The 23,282-nt window shown below is 41.4% G+C and overlaps 1 protein-coding gene across 5 annotated transcripts in view; it reads left to right on the forward strand.

Annotated features, from left to right (window-relative positions):
* The window catches only part of LOC136449108 (netrin receptor UNC5C-like), a 117,957-nt gene extending 94,675 nt beyond the window's left edge, over window positions 1-23,282 (forward strand). For 2 of the 5 annotated variants that reach the window (XM_066448923.1, XM_066448926.1), the window contains 11 exons: window positions 49-93; window positions 730-852; window positions 5,262-5,351; window positions 9,415-9,477; window positions 12,268-12,705; window positions 15,566-15,834; window positions 16,397-16,636; window positions 19,070-19,216; window positions 19,551-19,724; window positions 20,061-20,278; window positions 21,093-23,282. In XM_066448923.1, coding sequence (XP_066305020.1) covers window positions 49-93; window positions 730-852; window positions 5,262-5,351; window positions 9,415-9,477; window positions 12,268-12,705; window positions 15,566-15,834; window positions 16,397-16,636; window positions 19,070-19,216; window positions 19,551-19,724; window positions 20,061-20,278; window positions 21,093-21,270 — 1,985 coding nt within the window. In that variant the 3' untranslated portion in view covers window positions 21,271-23,282. The remainder of the gene's footprint in view (window positions 1-48; window positions 94-729; window positions 853-5,261; window positions 5,352-9,414; window positions 9,478-12,267; window positions 12,706-15,565; window positions 15,835-16,396; window positions 16,637-19,069; window positions 19,217-19,550; window positions 19,725-20,060; window positions 20,279-21,092) is intronic. The other 3 variants (XM_066448925.1, XM_066448927.1, XM_066448928.1) reach the window with 3 other exon arrangements.

Consider the following 23,282-nt stretch of genomic DNA (forward strand, 5'->3'; position numbering starts at 1 on the left):
TGTCAGTTGACCTGTTTTGTTTTGTTGTTGTGCTGTTTTCTCTCACAGATTCTGAGGAAAGCGACCTTCAAATTCAGACCAATAGTCCAACATGTAAGTTTTGTACCCCTGAGTTTTTTCTTTAATTTATATATTTCAATCTCCCCTCTCTGTTCTTAATGTTTGTTTTGGCAAAAATGGTTAACTTTGTGATAAACATAACCTTAACCTCATTCATGCTCATTTGTGCTATAACCAACAAAAATGTGGCGCAAAGAAGAACTCTTGGTAGGACAAAGTTAAACATACCACTTCATGAAAATCCAAAGAATGAAGAAGATTTAGGGAACAAAAATGTTTGATGAAAAATTAAATATTTCAGTGTTTTAACCTTCTTCCTGCTACCCTACCCCATAACCAAAAAAAGTGGTGCCAAACAGCTACCTTAGCACATGAAGGTTAAGTAGCAATAAATAGTTTTTCCGAAGAAAGCCATTCTTACAGGTTCATGCAGTTAAACATTTAGCCTGCTGAGGTATCTGTTTGGCCCTGAATTTGTATTGACCATGGGGTTAGGCAACAGGGAGAAGGTTAAAGTCAAAATTAAAGAGCTAAACTATTACAAAATAGCGAACTGGTTTCTCTGAATTTTCAGCACTGCAGTCTTCCTCAGGTTCAAATCACCAATCTTTTTTAGAACATGACTGTGAACTCACTTTCATTGATTTTCTTCTTTTTTTTTGTCACCAGTTGCCAGTGCACAGACAGAGGATAACCTGGCCCTCTACATCAGCCTGGTCGGGGCGGTCACCGTATTCCTGCTCGTGTGCCTGTTCATCATTGTGGTCTGGTGGAGAAAAAATAGGCACTCAGGTGAGTCACGAAAGACAGCCTGTGTGACGTGCAGTTGTTGAAGACAAAAACCACAAAGATTGGGAAAGGATCACTCCTAAATTGAAATTGAAATTCTTTTTTTAAATTCAGTTAAATCAATCTTTGATTAACTCTAATTTTGATTAAAGATTTTAGCTTCTTTTTGTGTAGGGGTATCCCTCCTGATTGTTCTTTGTGATTTCTTTTCCAACAACTAATCTGGAAAGTCCATCTTATATGTGTTAGAGCTTTTTGTGTTGTATTAAAGGAGTGACACAGGTAGTCAGCAAAGGAAGCTGACACTCTCTTGTATGTACTGGTACATTTGTACTGGTAACTACATGTATCTAAAAATGCATATGGACATCCTGGTATGTTTTGGCAGCATGTTTGCAATGAAGGAAGTGGCTAGCATGGTATTGTGAAAAACGGCTGTTCTTTTCTTACTGACGTTAGTCCTTGTTTTTGTCTTGGCGTTTCGAGATGCATGGCAACATGGTAAACTGTCGTTTTGTGGCTTTAGTGTGGCAAAAGTTGCATCAACCAGCTAGGAGTGATAGTCTGTCTTGTAATGATTTGCATATCCTACCTTCGTCTGCTATTGTTCAACCACTAAAAAGGAAGGGTTAGTGAGCGTTAAAGTGGCATTCTTCAAAGATCAATTCTTGGCCTTTTTTTAGTATGCTGTAGTTTTTTTTACATTTTCAAAATACTCTTTAAAAACCATATGATAAATTTGGTGAGTGATATGGTAATTTGGGGGTGAAATTAAACAATTTGTTGTTGGTCAGAGTGTTCCCTGGGTTCTAACTAAGAATGGTTTCTGATGCCCCCTTCCCCTAATTATATGTAAAAAGAAAATGAGTGGAATTTGAATATCATCAAAAGAAATGTAGCACGAAACGTGCACTAGAAAATATATTTAGATTTCTTCGCTCCAGATGGCAGAGTAGCCCTGACATTTGTGTAAAACTGTTTGTAATCAAATCTTCTGGTTAATATTATACACTGAAACAAATGGGCCACGCTATGGGAACATGCAATATTCCTGCATTTCATGTGATTTGTACGTGCAGACTGGATTACTATTGATGTACAGTGATGTAATTAGATTTGTACAGGCACATGATGTTGTCAATATCCGGCACAGGCTTAGATGCTTCCAGCAATGAGATTAAAAGTTACGGGGAAAAGCTTTCATCTGTTCTGTAGGTTATCTTGTTTTGCGCTTCATTATAATGGCAGTTTTCTGTCATAGTCATCAAGGCGTTAACTGATTAAGGCTTTGTTTCTTTGGTGCAGACTTTTTTGGGGGCAGGCATCCTTGATACTACGGTACATGTAACCTTTAAAGGTCGATTCTTGGCCTTTTTTTAAAGTATGCTGTAGTCTTTAACATGTTCAAAATACTCTTTAAAAACTATGATAAATTTGATGAGCAATTTGTTTGGGGATGAAATTTAACAATTTGCTTTTGAGTTACTAAGATATACTCCGACTAATATGGGCAGTTGCAAGTTTAGAAAAATAACTTCCAAGCAATCGATGCTAACTGAATCTTGTGGACATGTCATATATCTCAATTGTGGGAAATCTAACTTTGTTCCGTTGCTGGCTTTCTATGCTCTGTGGTAAGTGGGGATGTCAAAGCAAATTTTAAGGCTTCGTTCAGACCTATTTTCAACTGTATACTGGCAATACTGGCAACAAGGATTATATAAGGATATAACGGAAAGTGACTGCATGTAAGAATACAGTAGCCTCTCCGAATCAATTCTAATTTCATTTCGCCGATAACACAATGCTGGTAAATATAGCCGGCAGTCACATAACTTTATTACACGTTCTGTATTCGCCTCCCGCGAGCAATGTTGACATATTACAGCCAGGGAAATTTAATTGTGCCACCCTCGCCATGGATACTAATGGGAAAAGAGGATCAACTCCTTGGGAAGGGGGATTTCAGGCCCATTAGGTAATGGTGGAAAATTAGAGAAGCGACTCGTGATATTTCGTTTCAAGGCTGAGAACAGAGTTTGCATCTCCTATTTCTGACATATTTCTGTAGTTGGGAAGGTGATGGTCGTATTTTGCGCTTGAAACATGTGTGCCAAAGTTTAAGATAATTGTGAATAAGAATCAGTTTAGTATTGGAAAAAAAACACAATTTATCCTTATTTCTGTAAAACCTGGAGAATTAGTGGAATTGGGGAAGGAGGCAATCAAGCTAACTGGAGAATAAGTGGGGAAGAGCAAATATGACGGGAAATGTGACATTCTTAAAACAGTAATCTCAATTTTTATATCCGTAAATGAAATACATGTTTTTACATCCGTAAATGAAATACATGTACATGTATGAGGCTTTTGGGACGATTCACCAATCTGCTTCAATTTACACCATTTTACATAGATTTTGCAATCAGAAGGGAGGACTTTCTTCTCTCAAATTCTCAAATTTTCATGGGACACAATATGAATCCTGTTCAAGAATTCCCCATGGAAAGCTACAGTTTTCCCGCTGGAAATGTCAAATGTGCTCAGAGGAACTCCCCGTATCCACACCCCGGTGTCGTGACAGAAAACAGTAATCTGTCACAAAGTGTGTCAATCCACCATGAAGGTGACTTCCCATCACACTAAACCTACAGGCACTGCCGAAAACCCTGCAGGGACAGCCTCTAGGGGCCTCCAGTTGACCCTTGTACTCCCAGAGTGTGAGGGATTGGGAAGTGCGAAATATCACAAATTATGAGGGTTATTTCAGTAAATTGTGGGGAAGCTTAGTGGGGAGTCCATGCGAAACATGCCATGCCTGCGAAGCATGGTAGTTTCAAGACAAGCACCTGGTTTGGATTGGTCGTAACTTAAGATTAAGGAACAAGTCTAGAAAAATTCTTCACATATTTCTGCATGACGTTGAACACAATTTTTCATGCCAATTTCAGAAGCAAAGCTATCAGCAATTTAGCAGAAAATATTTGGTACAGTATAAATGTGCTGTGCTCAACCAATTGGGAGCTGCCTTCTTGTCGCCCGGTTCGGCTAATTTCCCATTCAGCAAGTGTCGTGCACATTACATTACGGGAGAGCATTATACAACAGTGCTCTTCACAGCAGATGACTTTCAATAATGCGGCTCCCTGTCGCTAATGAAATTATGGCATGTGCGGCAGGTGTATGTACTGTGCAATTTGTTCCAGCCCACAACTCTCCTGAGCATAATGCCGGATTACCCGTACATCTGTGAAAAATTTGCCGCGCTGCCTCGGGGTGTGGAAGCATGTGTTTGTCTCACCACGGCACGGTGAAATCAAATTTCGGTGGTACATATGTAACGCTCGCCATTATGGCTAGATGTGTTTCAACAAGTGCAGTAGTTGTTCAAGTTGACATGTCAAAATTCTGCTGTCGCATTGTACACTGGCTTGGATTCAAGTGATTGAAATTGCATTTTGCAATTAATTCTTTTTAGACCACATGTAATTAGAAGGATTTTTGGTCAGTTAGGACGATCATATCAGCATTGTTCACATTATAAGGCAAGTAAAGTCTTGCAAAGTGACACTATGCTAGTTGAAAATAAAGCGTTAAGGTACTAATTTAGCGTGGTTGGCACAAATTATACCGCGGTGACCAGTTACGCTAAAATGCACTAGCTGAGAAGTGTGTCCTGAGCGTCGGCAGGTTTCATGCCCCTACCGGGAGGCAACAAAAGACGCGATTCTCGAAACGGCTGCTCCGCGGTTCGTCGGTGTCCAACCATGAAATCAGAGCGGTGATGTGAATAGTAATAAAGGCTCTGTCGCTGGAACGTGGTTTGGGAGGGACGTTGTGCGGTTGTCGCAGATTAATCCCTGACTTTGCGTTTTTCTCTCTCCTTCTTACTCTGGGGTAGTTGGCTGGAAAATTAGATTACGAATCCAGCAAATTCTAAATGTCAAGCGTCCATGTGTTGATGACTCAGTGATATTAGCTTTACCCTCTTGAATGCAGGCATAAATTTTTGATGTAGAAATCAAATGCATACAACATGTATGTCTACGTTGGTTTCTGTGGTGCATCCTTGCACTGCTTCATCATTCTATGGTGGTTTCCTGGTTGAATATTTTGAAATGCTTTACTTCATATGCCTACAGATATGTAAAATAACCATCTGTTGCCATCTCACATGCCTGCAAAGCTGGTCATACCAGCTGTATAGATACAGATATTTTAAAAGCTCGGCTGGTATGGAATATTTCCAGTAATTGGGGAAAACTGTGCATGGAATTCTGGTATGCGCTTGCTGCCTTGCTCCCAGGGCTGCCCCTGCATGCCTGCCTTCCCAGCATCCTCTGCTCTCCTTCCCAGCATCCCTTGCTCTCCTTCCCAGCATGCCCTGCATCACCTCTCCCTCTCCCCTTCAGATGAAGACGACTTTGTGTCCTCGGAGTCGGTGTACCCAGTGCAGATCCCAGCCTCCTACTTCCCCCACTATCCCTGCCACCAGAACGTGTGTGAGTTCTCCCCACTTTTTTCCCCACACTCCTCTTCTAGCCCAGTATCCTCACTAGATAGCAATTAAACAGGCTGTTCCTGGTAACAAACAGTTCTTAGTCTGTGTCTCAGTTCCCCCAACTTTTTCCCCACACTCCACTTCACCCGCTAAATTCTTTTTCACAAGAACTGCTAGAATTATTGATGATTGAATAATTTCATCAGGTTGGTGAATGACTGAAGAGCAAAGTTCCTTATTCACAACCACAGATTTAACAAGAGCCGATGTTACGATGACTGTCTGTCTTCTTCAGGGCAATTTTGACTGGTTCATTTTGTACTGCAGCTAGGTGTCACTGCTAACAATGCCTTCCCAAATGTAACGTATCGTCCTAGAATAAAGTTGAACTCATTGCCACCAAAGGACAGTAGGGGGTCTAAGATGTGTTGGACATCAAGCCTCTAGGGGCTGACCAGTGGACAGGCTGCTAGAAGTTGATTTGATCCTCCCCTTCGTTGTTCTGTTTCCCCCTCCTCACTCGCATGCACCAAAATGATCCCTCCATTAAACCCGACGGACGTATTTGTCAGTTTGGAGAAGGTCGCCGCACGAAACATAGTTTTTTTTATACAGTTTTATGGTACTTGTGTTGATGGTTCATCCGAGGACTGTGTGTGGAAGCACGTTTTCCCCCCGACCTCCATTTTGGAGCGCTTGACCTTGTCGTGAAGGTGATCTGAAATTCTATTAGATCGCACATTTTTATGGTGTTTTATTACATTAGGACGCTAATTTGACAGCTTTGTTTTCGTAGGGGGCACGTATAACAATCTCTCATTGACCCAGAAAAAGGAAATATGTATTGTTAAATCACAGTTGTTCCCCAAATCAGAGACTGAGAAGCAATATGACTTTTCTGATGGATTAAAATGGGTTCTTCTGACCAGTTGCTTGTATTTGTCATTTACCATTCGTCATTGTATTTATTTTAGTTGCTTTTGCGATGGTTTCTTCCATTTCATGATGTCATAAGTTCTGAAATATTTCCTCCAATGTAGGATCTGTCTTTCTCTCCATCAAACTTTTCCCACATCACCCTTATTAAGGGAGGTAGGCATACATGCTCCATAAATTGTTGTAGCGAGAGTTTTATATGATATTTGTAGAGCTGATCCTGATTTCACAGAGTGGAGGTTTAAAATCATCCTTTGTACAAAATGAGGAGAGGAATTAAGTACATTTAAAAACCTAGGACAGCCCTTTATCTGAATCCAGGAGACCATGCAAGACAAAGATACAATTCAGCATCGGACAATTGCAAGGATCAAGGTGTCTCAAACTTAAAAGTTACATTTTCTTTCAAGAATTCTCTACCAGCTGTCCCATTATTGTACCTTCCCCAGGATGTCTTTAACGAACTTTATCATGACGCTCCCTCTCAGTTCCCAACGAGTTATTGTGTCGTTAACTCATTCAGAGTCATCCACGAGTCCACGACCCTCTCTTTCTTCCCCAAGACCCCATGCAGGGCGGATTACAAACTTTTGTGCCAAAGTTATGTGAAGGAGAGCATGTTGTAGTCTACGGAGTGAAACGTCGTAAGTCACCAGACTCCTGGGTGATGGCAGTCGTACGTCTCGCCTAATGTATGTGCGCAGGGGTGGGGGATTCATCATTTTTCTCATAAACCGTTCCGAAGCCGCCATTTGTTGGGATACAGCGCATTTATTGACTAATGATGTCATAAATCTGGGTGCAGAAGTGAGAGGAGGTTGCGATGGGGGAGCTCGCGGCTGAAACGCTGGGTTAATGGAACAATTGTGTTTTCTTAAAACAAAGCTTCTGGTCTCAACAGCAAGGAAACTGAAAGTAGAACTCAAGAGTAGATAAAATGAAGTGATTCTTAACCTTTATCCTGGTAAAGTAGCTATTTGACACCTAAATTGCATTGGTTATGGGTTAGGCAGCAGGGAGAAGGTTAAAAGAACCTCGGAGATGACATGCAAGATATAGACTTTCCCCTCAGAGTTTGTTTTCGTTATGTATTCATTTTGATCAGAGAAGCAACAAATAAGTCTAAGTTCCTAACTCAAAGTGCAGCAACTCTTATAAAGTACAGTGCTGGTGTGTGTTACGGTTTTTACTGGGGCCTTAAACTTTTATGGTAGTCTGAATCGGGTTCATTGCTATTGGCTTCATGTCCTGCAGCAAATTCGGGCAATTTCGAGCGTCGTTACGTCAAAAGCTCCTGCCGTAAACTGTAGCAGGTTGAGATAAAAAGCACATTGGAACTGATACAATGGCCCCAGTCACTCGTTTTGTATGGGCAGAAGGTGCTAATAAATGAACAATCAAGTCTCCACAGTTTTAATACACTATAAATATTGTAAGGCTATAGTCACTTTATGTGACCATATGCTTTAGGCAGTCTTTCCAAACTGTATTTTTTTATTACTATTCCACTTCATTTAAAGGCTGCACTTTTTGATGCTATCACCGATATATTCTGATGCTATCACCGATATGGTTCACCGAAATAACTTTTGTAACAGGAACTAACGACCCGTTTCACCTTGTGTGATAGGTCAAAGCTAATCCCCTTCCTATCGCTGCTGCGTCCGTCGGATTTGTTATCAGCATTTCCTTCATCAATTTTCAATTTGGTCCCGACGTTCGCGTTTCCCATTGACGGTGGTGTGTAATATAATCCGAACCTCCATATTAATGTAACACGAAACCAGTGTCATCAATGTCGGATTAGCGACCCCCACAAGACAGCGACACGGATGTTGTGCAAGGTCAAACGGCTCAAGGTGACCTTGTGGCCTGCATTCTAAAATTCTAATTGCAGGCATAAGGCGATACCGAGGCGTCACTCCCATATATTGATTATTTCTCCGGTTCTACATTTGACGAAGGTGCATCATTTTTCCTTCATTGTAAAATGGACAAAGTTCACATCGTAATTGATAGATGCAACTTGGCCTTGTGACTGCTGCCCAAAAGTTTGACCATTGTCGTGCTCTTTGTACCTTACCCGCGCCCAATTTTACACAAGGTCTGATAGCTGGTTGTCAAAAATTCGAGAGAAAGATCGAGAGTCCGTGTTGGTGGGAGAAGGGAAGGATTGAAAGGTCGGAGGTCGGCTAGCGGATTAGTATCCCTAATCTATCACTGTTCCGTGAAAATGATTTTTGTCCGAATTGCTCCACCTTTCCCCAGCAGGACATGAATCTGACACTGTTCTTGGCGATAACAGCACCGTGGGGGCACGCGTGGGGTCAGGGGAGGAAGCCTAACTCATCCCTCAAAAGCCGCTGTTTCCTGGGCAATTGGATGTAGGGTCGAGTTCGCTGACTTCACGGTTTGAAATGTATTAGGGTCTGGTCAGAGGCTACTTGTCAATGTATTCATTTTCAAGATTGTACAGTTTTCATCTGTGGTGGTTGAATCAGGTGGTCAAATTCTCTTTAGAATGTGTAGAATGGTTCACGAGTCGAGTCTTGCTTTTGTTCTCAATACAGTATTTTTCAGAAGTCACAAACAGACAATAGTGTATATTTTTTGTGGTTTGAAATTTGAAAATGGACTTCGCGGTTTGAAATGTATTAGGGTCTGGTCAGAGGCTACTTGTCAATGTATTCATTTTCAAGATTGTACAGTTTTCAGATACGGGTGTTCCGGACCAGATGATAATTTTGGGTTATCACACGGGCTTCCATAGAAGTGTTGCTTTAGAATGTTTTTTCCCATTGACCTAAGTGATCAGAATCCTGTCTGTAATGACAACCTTTCTACTATTGCCATTCCAAATCTTTTCGTCGTCACAAGAAACAGATTTGAGAGTACAACATGTATTTGCCATGCTTGGAATAGGAAGAAAACTTATTGATGCAATAGCCAATCAGTGACAACCCTCCACTCTTCACTTATATATGTTTTTAATTGTTTCATTAACTTCATCGTTCCTTTGTTAGACCATGCTCTTCACGTCATCCCAACTTCAAAATGAAATTAAAAAGAAGAATTTTCAAGTTGTTGCATTTTACATATTTTGTTTGTTTTTTTGTTATTCTTTATAGACATGACCTCATCCTCCGCCGCCCTCACTGTGGATCCAGGCAAGCCCTATGGATATCCACCGGGTGAGTCCATCTTCACCGTCCCTCATCTCACATCTTTAATCCTCAAGACTTCTTAAGAATTCTCAAGACTTCTTAAGACTCTCCTAAAATCACAGTCCCTCACCTCACATCCTTAATCATCACACAGTCATCATCTCACATCTTGAATTCTTAAGAATTCTTAAGTCTGTCCTTAAACCCCACAGTCCCTCATCACACATCTTTAATTCTGAAGACTTCTTAAGTCAGCTCTGCTTAAATTACACAGTCCCTCATCTCACATCTTTAATTCTCAACTAAAATCTCAAGACTTCTTAAATCTCTCCTTAAATCACACAGACCTTAATATCACATCTTTAATCCTCAAGACTTCTTAAGTCTCTCCTTAAATCACACAGTCCCTCATCTCACATCCTTAATCCTCAAGACTTCTTAAGTCTCTCCTTAAATTACACAATCCCTCATCTCACATCTCTAATTTTCAAGACTTCTTAACTCTGTCCTTAAATCACACAGTCCTCAATATCACATCCTTAATCCTCAAGACTTACTTTCTTTTAAGAACCAAGTGCATCCTATGATTATTCCACTTGGCAGCTTCTTATTTCAGCATGCTCCACCTTTCTTTGGAAATCCCACTTTTATAGATACACAGGTAAACTTTTAATCCAGCCTTACCCACCACTGTCCCTCATTTTACATCTTAAAGAATCTCATCAAGACTTGTTTATTCCACAAAAAGTCATTCCTATGTTCTCCACCTTCATTGGGAATCATTCCTTTCTCCCCTGCTAGTATACATAACGGTATATACGCAAGTAGACTCTTAACTTGTTCCACCCTGTCTTACTCATCTCAAGCCTTCACCATAACACTTCCACCAAATAAGGTATATGAAAAATGACAATCCGTGCAAGCCGCAATCACACTAAATGCCACAACTCACATTCAGGGCACACAAACCCAAGGTAGGGGTGATCCAATCCACTACAGACTAAGCACTTCCCCAAAAACCTTCTCTACGAGGCTTAGTGCTTAATTCAGCTAAGAACCTTCCTGCAGTCATCAGTAATAGCTCTCCATTTAAAGGAAATTTACCTTCACCGTAAAGAAGGCGGGATAGCACTTTCTCGCTCCTCAAGAATAAACGATCGGGAAGACGGTGACTTACGACCTGACAGAAGGCTGACGTTTTTATAAGAAGTATAACGTCTCCCAAACGTGATACAAGGCAGCTGACCTTTGACGATCACTGCTCAGTTACTGCTTGGTAGTTGCCCCCTATATCCTTTATGTTTGCAGGCGCTGTGCTGGGGTTGTGCGTTCTGAGGCACTTTGCCGATCGATCGACAAAGTCAGGAAGAATTGTGGTCCTCCGGGAGGGCTCGGTCAGAAGTTAAGGAGTAGGGAGAGAGCTCTTTAGTGATCTGTCTTGTCAGGGCGGTAATGCTAATGTCTTAGGGGTTTCAAGGGGCTTTTCCAGCATATGATAGGCTGGAGATAGTGGTCAGTGTATAAACAGTCGTTTTTCACTGGTTGGGGTAAAGTTAGCTTCCTTGCCATTTCACTGAAATGAGAACAGTAAAGAAAAACTATGAAGCACTTGTCACTATCAGCCTAGAATACACCTAAGATGAAGAATTCTTTACAGATTTTCAGTTACTTACATGTACATCTTACGTTATGTCCGATACTGAAGAAGAAATGGTAGGACAATTCAACAAGAACCGTGTTCCTAAATCTCTGAAATTTAGCTGTAAGTGTAAGTAATCCAAGCATTTTCAGTACGCCACCCCTCCCCCTGTCTTGTTAGTGGAGCAGCCCGTCTTTAGTTTGGAGATGCTACACTGTTATGGGCAATCTTTCCAATTGGAGCGGACAATAAAAGTGAATTGTAGGTATGAAGGGATGCCTGCCGATGTGTTAGAGGCGACCAATGGATTCGTTTCAGCTCCATCGGAACATCCGTCTTGCCAAGGGTTCGGCTTGAATGCAGAAGTACTGATCTGTTAGGAAGAGGGCAGAAAAACCTGAGATTTGTACTACATGTAGTTACCTTCGCCGAGAAGGTTATGTTTTGCACAGCGTTCGTGTGTTTGTCCGTCCGTCTGTGTACAGTTAAACTCGATAATGCATGGATGGATTGGATTCATACTTGGTATGTGGGTAGGTTTTCTTGAGACCTCCAAATGATAAGATTTTGGGCCCCCTAGTGGCTTGTTTTAGTATATGTTAGCACTCTTGATGGCTATGATATATATGGGTTCTACTGATCAGAAATAAACAGGTCTTACACATATTGGTGTTGGGCCTAATATTGAAACAATAAAAAAAGAGGAAGCATCTGACACACATACCATTATCCACATGGTTTAAAACAGATAGAAATAAGACAGCAAGCTTTTGGATGTTTTAGGCATTTGGACCTGTATTGTACTGTTAGAAAGACATATGTTGACACGTCTTTTTGTTTAACATTCATGTTTTGTTCTGCTTATATTGCAAGTTGAAATGGCTACCTTGTAGTCTGGTAATACATAACAGGGCTGTTTCCAGCTTTAAATTTTGTTTGGGAGCCCATGTTTTTGATTTCCAATGTTGTATCTGTCATTCTAAGGAGCTTACAAAAATACATTTTCCTCAGTTCAAGGTCATGAAATTGATATTTTTGGAATGGACAGGGTTGAATTTTTCCCCGTCCCATCAAGCAAATTTCCGGGACGGAAGGACGGGTCCTTGAGACAGCCCTGCTTCACAAACAAGAAAATACCAAGAAATAAATATTCATTCCCTCATTTTTTCTCCACGTAGATCACAGTTACGTGGCACAGCCCGATCTCACGCGGTCTACCGGAAACGTTCGCGGCTTCCCCGTTATGCCAACCCTGGCCTTCTCCGACGACAAGATCCCCATGACGATGTCCCCTCTCCATAGCAACAACAGCCTCAAGATCAAGGTCGTGCCGCCGGACGTGCCCATGATCCGCCCCGTCACCCCTAGCAACCGGTCGGCCACGCCTAGCAACATGTCCACCCTCCAGCGTAACGCGCAGATCATGAGTAACAGCCTGCCCGACATGCAGCCCGGCACGCCGGAAATGTCCGACGTCGGAACGAGTACCAGGAGACCGAGCTCGATCTACGACGCGGAAAACCTGGCGAAGATCCTTCCGTCGTACGTGGACCCGGCGTTCGCGGCCTGCGGCACGATAGGCGCCGAGGGAGGGAGGTTAGCAATAGAGGAATCAGGTGAGGAGCCTTTTGTCCAACCTTGTTTGTTTGTTTGTTTGTTTATTGGCTCGAACAAGTTAAATAAGAGACAGAGGCAAAGTCAAGTCAAGTCAAAGTTTATTGCACAACGATTATAACAGGTACAATGTAATTGTAAGGCAAAACTGAAATACTACTGGCTACTTATGTCAAACGAATATACAAATGAATATACAAAATATAACAATAGTGCAGGAGGGGGAACCCAGGAGGCTTTTCTAAGCCCTCCTCCTATAAACTAACTAATACTGATAATGAAATAATATAATTATAAAGAAAACCATAGATATAACCAATTTCCAATACACTTCAATAGAAACAAATAATGAAGTCAAAACACGCTAACCACCTTCGACTTGTTTTAAATGGAAAGACACAGGGGATGTGGAAATCCATTTAAAGTTTAAGTTTTACATTTCAACTTGTTGCTGCAAGTACACTTTAAAAGCTGGAACTACAACATACATGTAGGAATCAGGTGGGGAAAAAATGCTCTTTTTTTATACTTGTTTTGCACAACTGGCAAGCGGCCTTTAGGCATGATACGCCAGTATTGTGCAGGAATTACAAGCTGCATAAGCATTTATGTTGATTATCACGAAGTAGTGATCTTGCAAGCAATGGACCGAAAAAGAAACTGTAAACTATATAAGCAGGTTGATTAATACAGAAAGCATCTAAGGCAACAACTCCATTCTTTTTTTGAATGATGTCAGATCCTAGATACCCCAGAAATCATTTATGTTGATCACATTATCATAGAATAGTGATCTTGAAAACAATAGACAAAAAAACAAACTGTCGACTATCAGAAGTTCAATGAGAATAGTTCTTATACGATGTGAGGTCCTAGAAAACCATTTATGTTCAGATTACATTACCATAAAATAGTGATCTTGAAAACAATGGACCGAAAAACAAACTATGGACTATCAGAAGGTTGACAGAAAGCATCTAAGGCGACAAGCCATTCTTTTCCCAACCACCCGTGTTGGAACGAGTCACGACAGGAAAGACAGCCAGTAATTTCTAATGTCTGTTCTCGCATGCTGACATTTGCAGAGTCAATTTCCCTGATGGGAGCATCATTACCAGCCCTTCTCCTCCCGTTATGTTTCCCCCGCGAATGTGCTGCTACGTTCACCCCTGGCATTCGGAAGGGTCACCGGCGGCGTCACCTGACATTTTGTTAGATTTGTCCTCTCTTGTGAAGGTCAAATAAAGTATGGAGGATTCGGTGTCCCTGGTCCCCTGTGGGTGTTCCGCTGTTTATTTTGTTGTCGAGAGCAAATGACTTGATGGAGATGAAAGTTGAGAGTACTGTTAGCTGTACTACAGTAACAGGTTTTAGAAAATTGCCAAAAATTGGTTCATGACTCTTTTTTTAAAATTAAGATATCTCAGGCAAACTATCAACTGAAATTATCTGGGAAACTAGAGTTGAAATCTTCAAGTACACTGGAACTGTAATTGCTCTGTGACAGTTGCACTTTCTTACTCTTTGGTTGCCAACATATGAAAACATTTTGTATAACTTGACTCAGTAAAATGCCAGATCATCTCAACGTGCTGCAGCTACAATACAAGTAACTTCATAAGACAAATTGTTTTATACATCAGAGCAATTCATGTATATGCATACATGACTGCCATGTTGATTTCAATAAAGTTAAATGAATTTTGATAAAGTGCTGCCAATTTCAAAAATTTTAGAAAATCAGTTACAAACATTGTAACCAGAGATATGAAGTTACCAGTGGGGTTTCCAGGCCACTAGAGTTGTTGACATAAGGTGCTGGAAAAGAACACGGCAAGGTCGCATCAAGGGCAAGGACTGATGGCGTCTTGGAAGACATCTTGAACCCTCCTTGCCGTGACATAATTGGGAACTTGAGCAGAAATGGTTTGGAAAATGTCAAGTCATCAGTCTGGGATAATGAAGTACCCGGCGCTGTCCCTAACTTCGTTGCCTCGGAGAGAGGGGCGGTCGACCGTTACCGCCAAAATGCCAACCACAATCATGGCCGACCAGGAGAGAAATTAGGCGTCGCCGTGCCATTTATTGTCCCTGAAGACCAAGTGGGAGTGTATTAAGGAAACCTGGGGGGTGAACCAGAACTTAAAGGAGCTTAGAGGAACATCTCAAGACAGCTGGCAGAAAGGGAAGAAAGGATTATAGGATTTAGGATTGCCCCATGCGTAAAGAAGACTTTTGAAACAAAATGTTTAAGGGTGTGATTTTTGTGTGATATTTTGCAAAGTTAAAAAGATTCCAATGCCTACAGTTTTGCACTTCATCAAACATTCAAAATGTCGAACATTATCCTGCAGAAAGAGTAGTTGATATGTTTGATATAAGGCCCCACATACATGTAGCCATGGCTGCTTAAGAAAGGTAAATGCTGATATTGATAACTTTAGATTTGTAAAGACATTTTTCAGATTGTAATACTAATAGCTTTTATTTGAGAGCACTGGGCTGTGAATTGTCACTGGAAATACAGTTAACTTTAAAGTTTGCATAATTTTTTTTAAAGAGTATGCAATCTTATTTCTGTCATAACAATATTGTTTTATTTCGAATATTTGGTATCAGAGATTAAAAAATTACTTTAAGGTGCTTTTTTAAACGACCTTGAAGACCTAACCTTTGTTCTTTTTTGCCCCCCTCCCCTGAGAGTTAGTCTGAATATGCAGTTAACTTTAAGAGTACACATCTCCATGTCTGTTATGACCTACACTGATAGATTTTGAATATTTGTTTAAGACTCGGAAATTACACATTTTGGGAACGACCTTGAGGACTCACCCTTTGTTCTTTTTTGCCCCCCTCCCACAGGTGTGAGTCTGCTGATTCCCCACGGAGCCATCACAGATGGCCACACAGAGGACATTTTTATCGCGGTGTTGCGTGAAGAAAAAGACAGACCAAAAATGAATGTGAAACAGACACTGTTGGGCCCGGTGGTCGCAGTTGGCCCCCACGGACTCCACTTTAGAAAACCCGTGATTGTGACCTTCGGACACGCGGCGGGCTTACGGGAGCGAAACTGGGAGTTAACACTGCTGTCCAGCGAGAGTCATCCAAACAGAAGCCCCTCCTGGCAGGTCAGTACAGAACTGTAACCAGATTAACTATAAGGCTTTGCTTCATACTTGTTAGCCATTTTCCTTTAAGTTATCTCATTAAAAAGTATTTCATAGAGTAATGGATTTCTAGAACCAGACCACATTTTTCGAAGAGTCCGTTTTTGGCACGATCAGTGGAAGATGAGCTTTTCTGAAAGTGAAACTGGTTCGAAAAACATTCTCATTTTTGTTTCCATGCTTCTTGACCAAGCGAGTCTGCCTACATTTAAATGTATTCTGCTTTTGGGTTTTTCAACATATTGGTTATTGAAAAATCAACTTCAGTGTGAAAATCAATGCCAGGTAGACTAGAGAAAGATTGATGGATTGATTGATTGCAGATCTTGGCTTATGATTGGCGAGGAGACATTAAACACGACGGGCAGACTATGATGTCAATTGGTTGATTGATTGATTGATTTAATTTATAAATCAACACAAAAATCATACCTGTCTCCCATTGCCAGGTAGACTTGAGAAAGATTGAGTGACTGATTGATTGATTGATTGGTTAACTGATTGATTGATTGATTGGTTGCAGAACTTGGTGCTGATTGGCGAGGAGACCCTGAACACGACGGCGTACTGCCAGGTGGACGAGGGAGACTGTCACGTGATGGTGGAACACCTCTCCTCGCGCTACGCCCTGATCGGCCAGTCGGCGCCCGCCACGCAGGCGGTGAAGAGACTGAAGCTGGCGGTGATCGCGGCACCGCTGCAGCCGTCTGGCGACTACAACTTCCGGGTGTACTGTGTGGCCGACAACGACGACGAACTCGAGGTACGTCCCTCCAAAACATCTGTAACATATAAACAATGTTCCTGTAAATCTCCAAACGTTACGAAAATTATTAAATTTATACATTCATAACTTTTTGTAGTCATTCTTTAAAAAACATCTGTTACTTATAAAAAAATTTTTTGGAAATCCTGAAATGTTGGTGGTGGTTTTATTTTCGTGATGGAGACTCTTCACAAAATCATGTCACTTTATAAGTATTTTTGTGGTACGGTTTTGTTTTCGCCGCAAACAAAGAAAACCTCCTTTCTGCAAAATTGAATCCCTGCGACGATAAATGAGTTTACAGTTCTTGGGTGCAGTTTTTCTCCTCTGATAAACCAACAATATTCTTCTTCTGATAAACCAACAATAAGTGATTTTTGAATTGGTAAATAAAACTACCAGTTAAGAAGTCTCAACAGCCTTCCAATGTCAACTTTTTTTCCTGGAGTTTATGAATTTTAAGAACGAAGAGTGATACCCTAGATACCAGATTGTTGAATACTCAATTCCATTTTAGAGATTATCTTGAGAGAACCTGGTACGTTTTCAACCTCCTGTCATCACCTTTGTGGTTTCTCAGGGTGGAAACAAGGGGAAAGCTTGCATTGCAAAATTCCCTGGGGGACTCAGACAGAAGTTAGCCCCGCATTTCCGCCTGCCATTCATCCCTTGCACCAACTCTCTGGACCTTGTCAAGGCCTATCCCGCTTTGAATAGTGGTCTGTTATTGTGACGTCCATAAGGCCACACCAGTTTAATTTCTTGGTTAACGGATTTTTATTTTCAAGAAAAAAAAATTTAGAAAAAAAAATCATTAAAATAGAAGGCTGGCCTAGCCTTCTGTTTTCAAAAATTTTTTTTCAAAATTTTTTTTCTTCTTGAAAATAAAAATCTGTTAACCAAGAAATTAAATTGGTGTGGCCTAAGGTGTGGTTTAGAGTGGGCTTGGAAAGAAATGAGCGTCAGTACGTGCTGGGCACTTTGAATCTAGAAACATACAAGAAATTTAGAATAGCGTGCAAAAGTTAGAAGCTACCTTTTGTATCATGGCAGAAATATCTCAGTCAGCCAGTCTTAAAGACAGAAACGTAAATACCTTGAACTAGAGGGGGGCATGCCCTTTCAAATGACTTGTTATAACTGTCAAGTGCCATTTCAAACTTCGCTGGATATTTGGTAACTACCGGTACTTGAAATATTGGACTTCCGTGTAACATATGGTTCTTTTCATAGTCAAAAAACGACTTCGTAAATCTGAAGATAGCAGTGGTTAGCCTTCTCCCTGCTGCCTGACTTACACAGATACGGTGCCAAAAAGCTACTTCAGGAGGTAGAAGGATGTTAGTAAAAGATTCCAAAGACACACAGACTCCAAAAGAAGATCTGATTTTCCTTCTGAGTTCTGTAATCTCAGTCCCCCATTTCTATGGCAATAAGACAACACCAATTTATTTTATTGATTCTCAGACACTTTGGAGAAGGTTATAAAAGATGCCAAAGACACACAACAAAAGAAAAACACTGTCTCCCTTTGCTGTCCTGTAATCTGCCTCCATTTCTATGGCAATAAGACAACACCAATTTATTTCCTTGATTCTCAGACACTTTGGAGAAGGTTATAAAAGATGCCAAAGACACACAGACAGACAGCAACGAAGCGAACCATCTCCCCTAGCTGTCCTGTAATCTTCCTCGTTTCCTGTAAAGTAACATTGTTTAAAGCGTTCCCACATCAACATTGACGTACCCCAGGGCAGAGGAAACAAGTGTCCGGCCTGTTTGACACTAGGCTAAAAATACAGGCAGTTGGTAACAGCCTTGCTTTGAAGTTTGTGGACCTGGGAAATGTCGGGAGGTCCCAGAATAGTGGGAAACATGTGGGAACCTGGCCGCGGTTTAACTCCTGTCATTTTCCTAACTGGTGTGGATAAGGGTCCCGTAGTACCAAAACTTCAGCTGTGAATAAAGTTACTTACTGTGATGCCTTTAAGTTCGATGTGATTCAATTTTGCTATAAGGAGAAACTGGACTGTTCGCAGTTGTTTGTGTGACGCAGTCACTGCAAAAACCACCAACATAAAACCACAGTAAAAATTACAGTATCTTGATGAAAAGGACATTGATATGATTATTTTGGATACGTAAGCTTTGTCCTGATCTTGATAGGTCATGTTGCTTTAAGCTGTATTTTTCACCATCAATTTTGAACCTTCAAAGAAAGGAATCGAAATGTGTGCTTCATCAATTTCCATACAAATGAATCTTCCTTCAGAAAAAGAAAACCAAATTCTTGCTTCTGTTGTTCATTTTTAATACTCAATTTCTGTCTTGAAATGTGACTGTAGAATTTTGAGCGGTTTGGAAGTATTTTAATCTTATAAAAATGACTCCACAGCACTATAACGTTATGCCATTTTCCTCCCCTTTCAGGGAGTGGTACAGTCCGAGGCCATGTTGGGAGGTCAGATGCTGGACACCCCCAAGATTCTGCCCTTCAAAGACAATGGCCGCGACCTCTGTCTGAGCATCGAAGAAACCTTGCCAGGATGGAAAAGCCGACTTGGCGCCAACTTCCAGGTGAGATTTCTAGTGCAATGGGGACACCTAGCAATGGTTGTGAAAACTGCAGGCACCTGTTACAACCAATAGATGGTTGAAAGAAAACACCAGTCACTTAGGATTTGTTTGGAAAAATGCTAACTTCCTGGTGATAAGACTTGTTTCTAGTGCAGTGGGGACATCTAGCAGTTATTCTAAAAACTGCAGGCACCTGTTAAAGCCAAAATAATTGGGGAACAAGTAACATTTTAACTCAGTGGTGATGTGCTAGCAAAATGTGATTTTTTTTGAATCATTTTGAAAGACAGGGTGTCTTTCTGTTCTGACCTCTAATTTTGTGATGTCATTTCAGGAGATACCATTCCACCACGTGTGGGGGAGCAGCCAGACGGGCCTCCACTGTTCCTTTATGATGGAGCGCACGGACCCCCAGATCCAAATGGTCACGGCCCGAATCCAAGTCTTCCAGGGCTCGCCTGAAGAGGAGAGGCAGAGCCTCAACATCACAGCAAGCGTCAGCAGAGAGGTAAGGAGTCATGTGTATTCTTCATGATTGGTTTATCTATGGTTTATTTACTCAAAACCACAGCGCACATATTCTCCTTACTGGGAAATCAAAACCACGCAAACTTAAATACACAGTGAACAACAACAAGTTAACATGTTTAAACAAGTGTTAATTTCCACCCCCAGGAGAGAATGCCACAGACCACCCCCTCCCTCAGGCACATACATGTAATGCCATGAGACATCTTACTGGTTATATTATACAATACAAACATGAATACAAACAACAAATATGAATAAATACAAACAAACAAGTTGACACATCTAAACAAGTGTTAATTTCCCCCACCCCCAGGGGAGAATGCCACAGACCACCCCCTCCCTCAGGCACAAGCGGGAGCCCGCCCTGCTGAGGTCGGAGAGCGACCTCGCCATCCCCAAGGCCCCCCAGACGCCCGCAGAAGTCTTCAGGTTACCCCCGGCGGTGCGGGCCAGCTTACGCGGCTGCCTGGACATCCCCAATGTCAAGGGCAATGACTGGCGAGGGCTGGCCAAGAGGTTACAAGTCGACAGGTGAGAAGAACACCTGTATAAGAACAGACCAACTTCTTTTTGTAGTTTTCATTTTTAAGGTAACACCAATTTGATTTGTTGCATCATTGATTTTAAAAAGAATATATGATAAACTGGAGAAACATGATCAAAACAAAGCCAGGTTTATGCCTTGGTGCAGTCAGTTCCATGGTGTAATACGGTCATAGTCAGGTTTTCCTCCCTGCCCTCTGCTTTTACAATGTCTGCTCCAGTGCTTGCTAGATTTTTGTCTTAAAATGTCCAAGAACCAAGGAACTAGGCAGAAATAGCTGGTTTTGTGCACCACACGTTACACATTACGAAGCATTTTCTATACTCTAACAACACTCGATACCAAACTTTGGTTCTATTGAAGCCCAACTGGAGACTGAACCCGTGTCTCTCCCCTCCCCGTGTGCAGCTTTAGCTGGCTAAGGTACCCGTTTGGCACCATGTCTGCATTGGTTAGGCCACACCAATTTAATTTCTTGGTTAATGGATTTTTATTTTTAATTTTAGCAACAAAAAAAATCATGAACACAGAAAGCTGTGGTGAAAACTTGCACCTGACTCTGTTCACTCCCTGATACTGTGTGCATCAAATTACAAACTTTCCTCTGAGATTCTGTTTTCATATTGTTTTTCCAATCTAGCTTTAAATCTTTTTATTCCGTTAACCAAGAAAATAAATTGGTGTGGCCTTATGGGGTTAGGCAGCAGGTGAAGGTTAAAAGGCCAATGATGGATTGTATTTTTTGTTTTATCTAAACCCAACTGGTGACTGAACCCGTGTCTCTCCCCTCCACATGTACAGGTACATCAACTACTTTGCGACGAAGCCCAGTCCCACGGACCACATCCTGGACCTCTGGGAGGCCCGTAACCGCGACGACCGGGCCATCGAGGAGCTCATCCTCGTGCTGAAGGACATGGGTCGCTCCGACGCCTGCCTCCTCATCGAATCAGGAGTCAGCACACCGCTCGTAGCATAGACGCCGCCTCGCTACGCACCGCACACAACATGTGGAGGCGCCCTCGGCACGGTTGCTAAGCAGCCATAGCCGCGGAAACCGTAACCACGGAAACCTGTACTCCGCATGCCAAGTCAAAGACTTTATAACTAACCATGAAGCACCTCAAAGTCTCTAAGAAAATTTGAAAAATGAGGAAAAAATGTTTCTAGAGTTGAGCCTAAGTTCATGGTCATACATAGCAACTATCGGTATAGCAACTGTTGACATAGCAACTGTTGGCATAGCAACCAGTGCCGTGCTGACGCGAAGAACATACAATGCTGATTCTGGTTTGTATTGTATTTTCCTAAGAGAGAAGCAGGTGGATTGAAACAAACACAGCAAAGTTTTGTCACCTGTACTGGACAGGTGTGTGTCTCACCTGTTGTTTACCTGTCCCGAGTCTGTAGGATTGATTAGATCGTAAAGGAAGCGACTGCAAACACGACATTTTTAGTCCATGACGACGTTGTTGAAGATTTGTGTACAGTGCGAGATATTCCCAATGCAATGTTCTGGAGGACGTAATGTTAGATGTGCTTCAGCCACCTGGCACTGTAGAGTCAGATATACCAGCCAGAGGGGAACCCTGCAAATGCAATTGTACATTTTTATCACTATTTATTAAATGCACATTTTCCCGCAGTTTTTAAACAATAGGCAATGTCGGTTTTCATAATGGTTGCTGTCCGCAAAAAGGACCATTTTAAAACAAGATGTTAGCTGTTCCTACGAAATAAGGATTGTACAAGTGTATGTTTGTAATAAAATGAGAGAGAACCATGGTCAGCTGTGGAGTTAGAATTCAGGGTTTTGAAGTGCAGGGAAGTTGTGAAGGAAAAAAATGTTCCTGTGATGTTAAATTGTATCGGAAAGACAAAGAGTTGATATTATTTATTCGTGACAATCAGTTTGTTTATATTTACTATGTCCAATTGTACCTTGTTGATATCTCGTTATGTTCCGTTCGTTAGCACTATTATTTGATTTTGCATTTTCGTAGCTTGTAGATTTCGGCGGCCCGCTACTGTCAAACCCTTTATTTTGCCATATTGTAATTGTTTAAGTGGAAAGTCTAGTTGCACGTATTTTACTCTGCACTTAGCACAAGATTTCACAGGTATGTTATATGTTACACAGGTTTTAAAAATCTGTGTGAAGACCTTAGAAGGACCCTTTGCCACCCCAGCGAGAGGGATGCACGATGCTTGTGATATATGAAACAAACTGCTAGAGCATTAACATATTTTTGTATATCAACATCGTTCCTGTAGTATTGTTGTAACGCCATGTGTCGTACGCCATTGTGTAACGTTAACGCACCAACCATACCTGACGGGTTTTGTACTTTAACCTTCATTCCACGCGACACCATTCCAAAATGGCTTCCACCCAAGTGTTCTATTCCACAGGGGTGAAAGGTCGTTCCATTCCAAGCCATGTCCTATATGTGTGTGTGTGTGTACAGTTCTCACTGCATCCAACGGGTTTCGTAGTGTTGTATGTATGGGGGAAGGACCATGAATCGGTTACCACAGCAACAGTCTCCATGGTAACTTTTGACATAAACCATGCAGCCAGATACAGTTACTGATTGGACATTATGGAAACCAATGACATTCTTTTCTGATAGCCATGCTGATTTGTGAGCGTCAGATTGGATGTTATGATAACCAATGAGAGTTCTCTAGATTGCTGTGAAAGCGCCTGATTGGCAGTTGTGGTAACCAATGAGAGGTTGTCTTCCCCCCAATGTCCTTGTCCCATTATAGATATCTCACCATTGTACAGTGTGGCAATAGGAGTTCCGAACCTCAGTATAAAAAAAATGTACATAGTCACCTTTCTCGTAGATATGTGTAGCTTCAATTGGTTCCTTAAGAGTATGATATTTCTTATTGTATTTATAACTGAACTAATTTGTGTTAATTACACAGATTGTATTATGTGCCCACCATGTAAATAAAAAAAAGACTTTTTATTACATCATA

Source organism: Branchiostoma lanceolatum, chromosome 14 (genome assembly GCF_035083965.1).
Source record: "Branchiostoma lanceolatum isolate klBraLanc5 chromosome 14, klBraLanc5.hap2, whole genome shotgun sequence".
Lineage (NCBI taxonomy): Eukaryota > Metazoa > Chordata > Leptocardii > Amphioxiformes > Branchiostomatidae > Branchiostoma > Branchiostoma lanceolatum.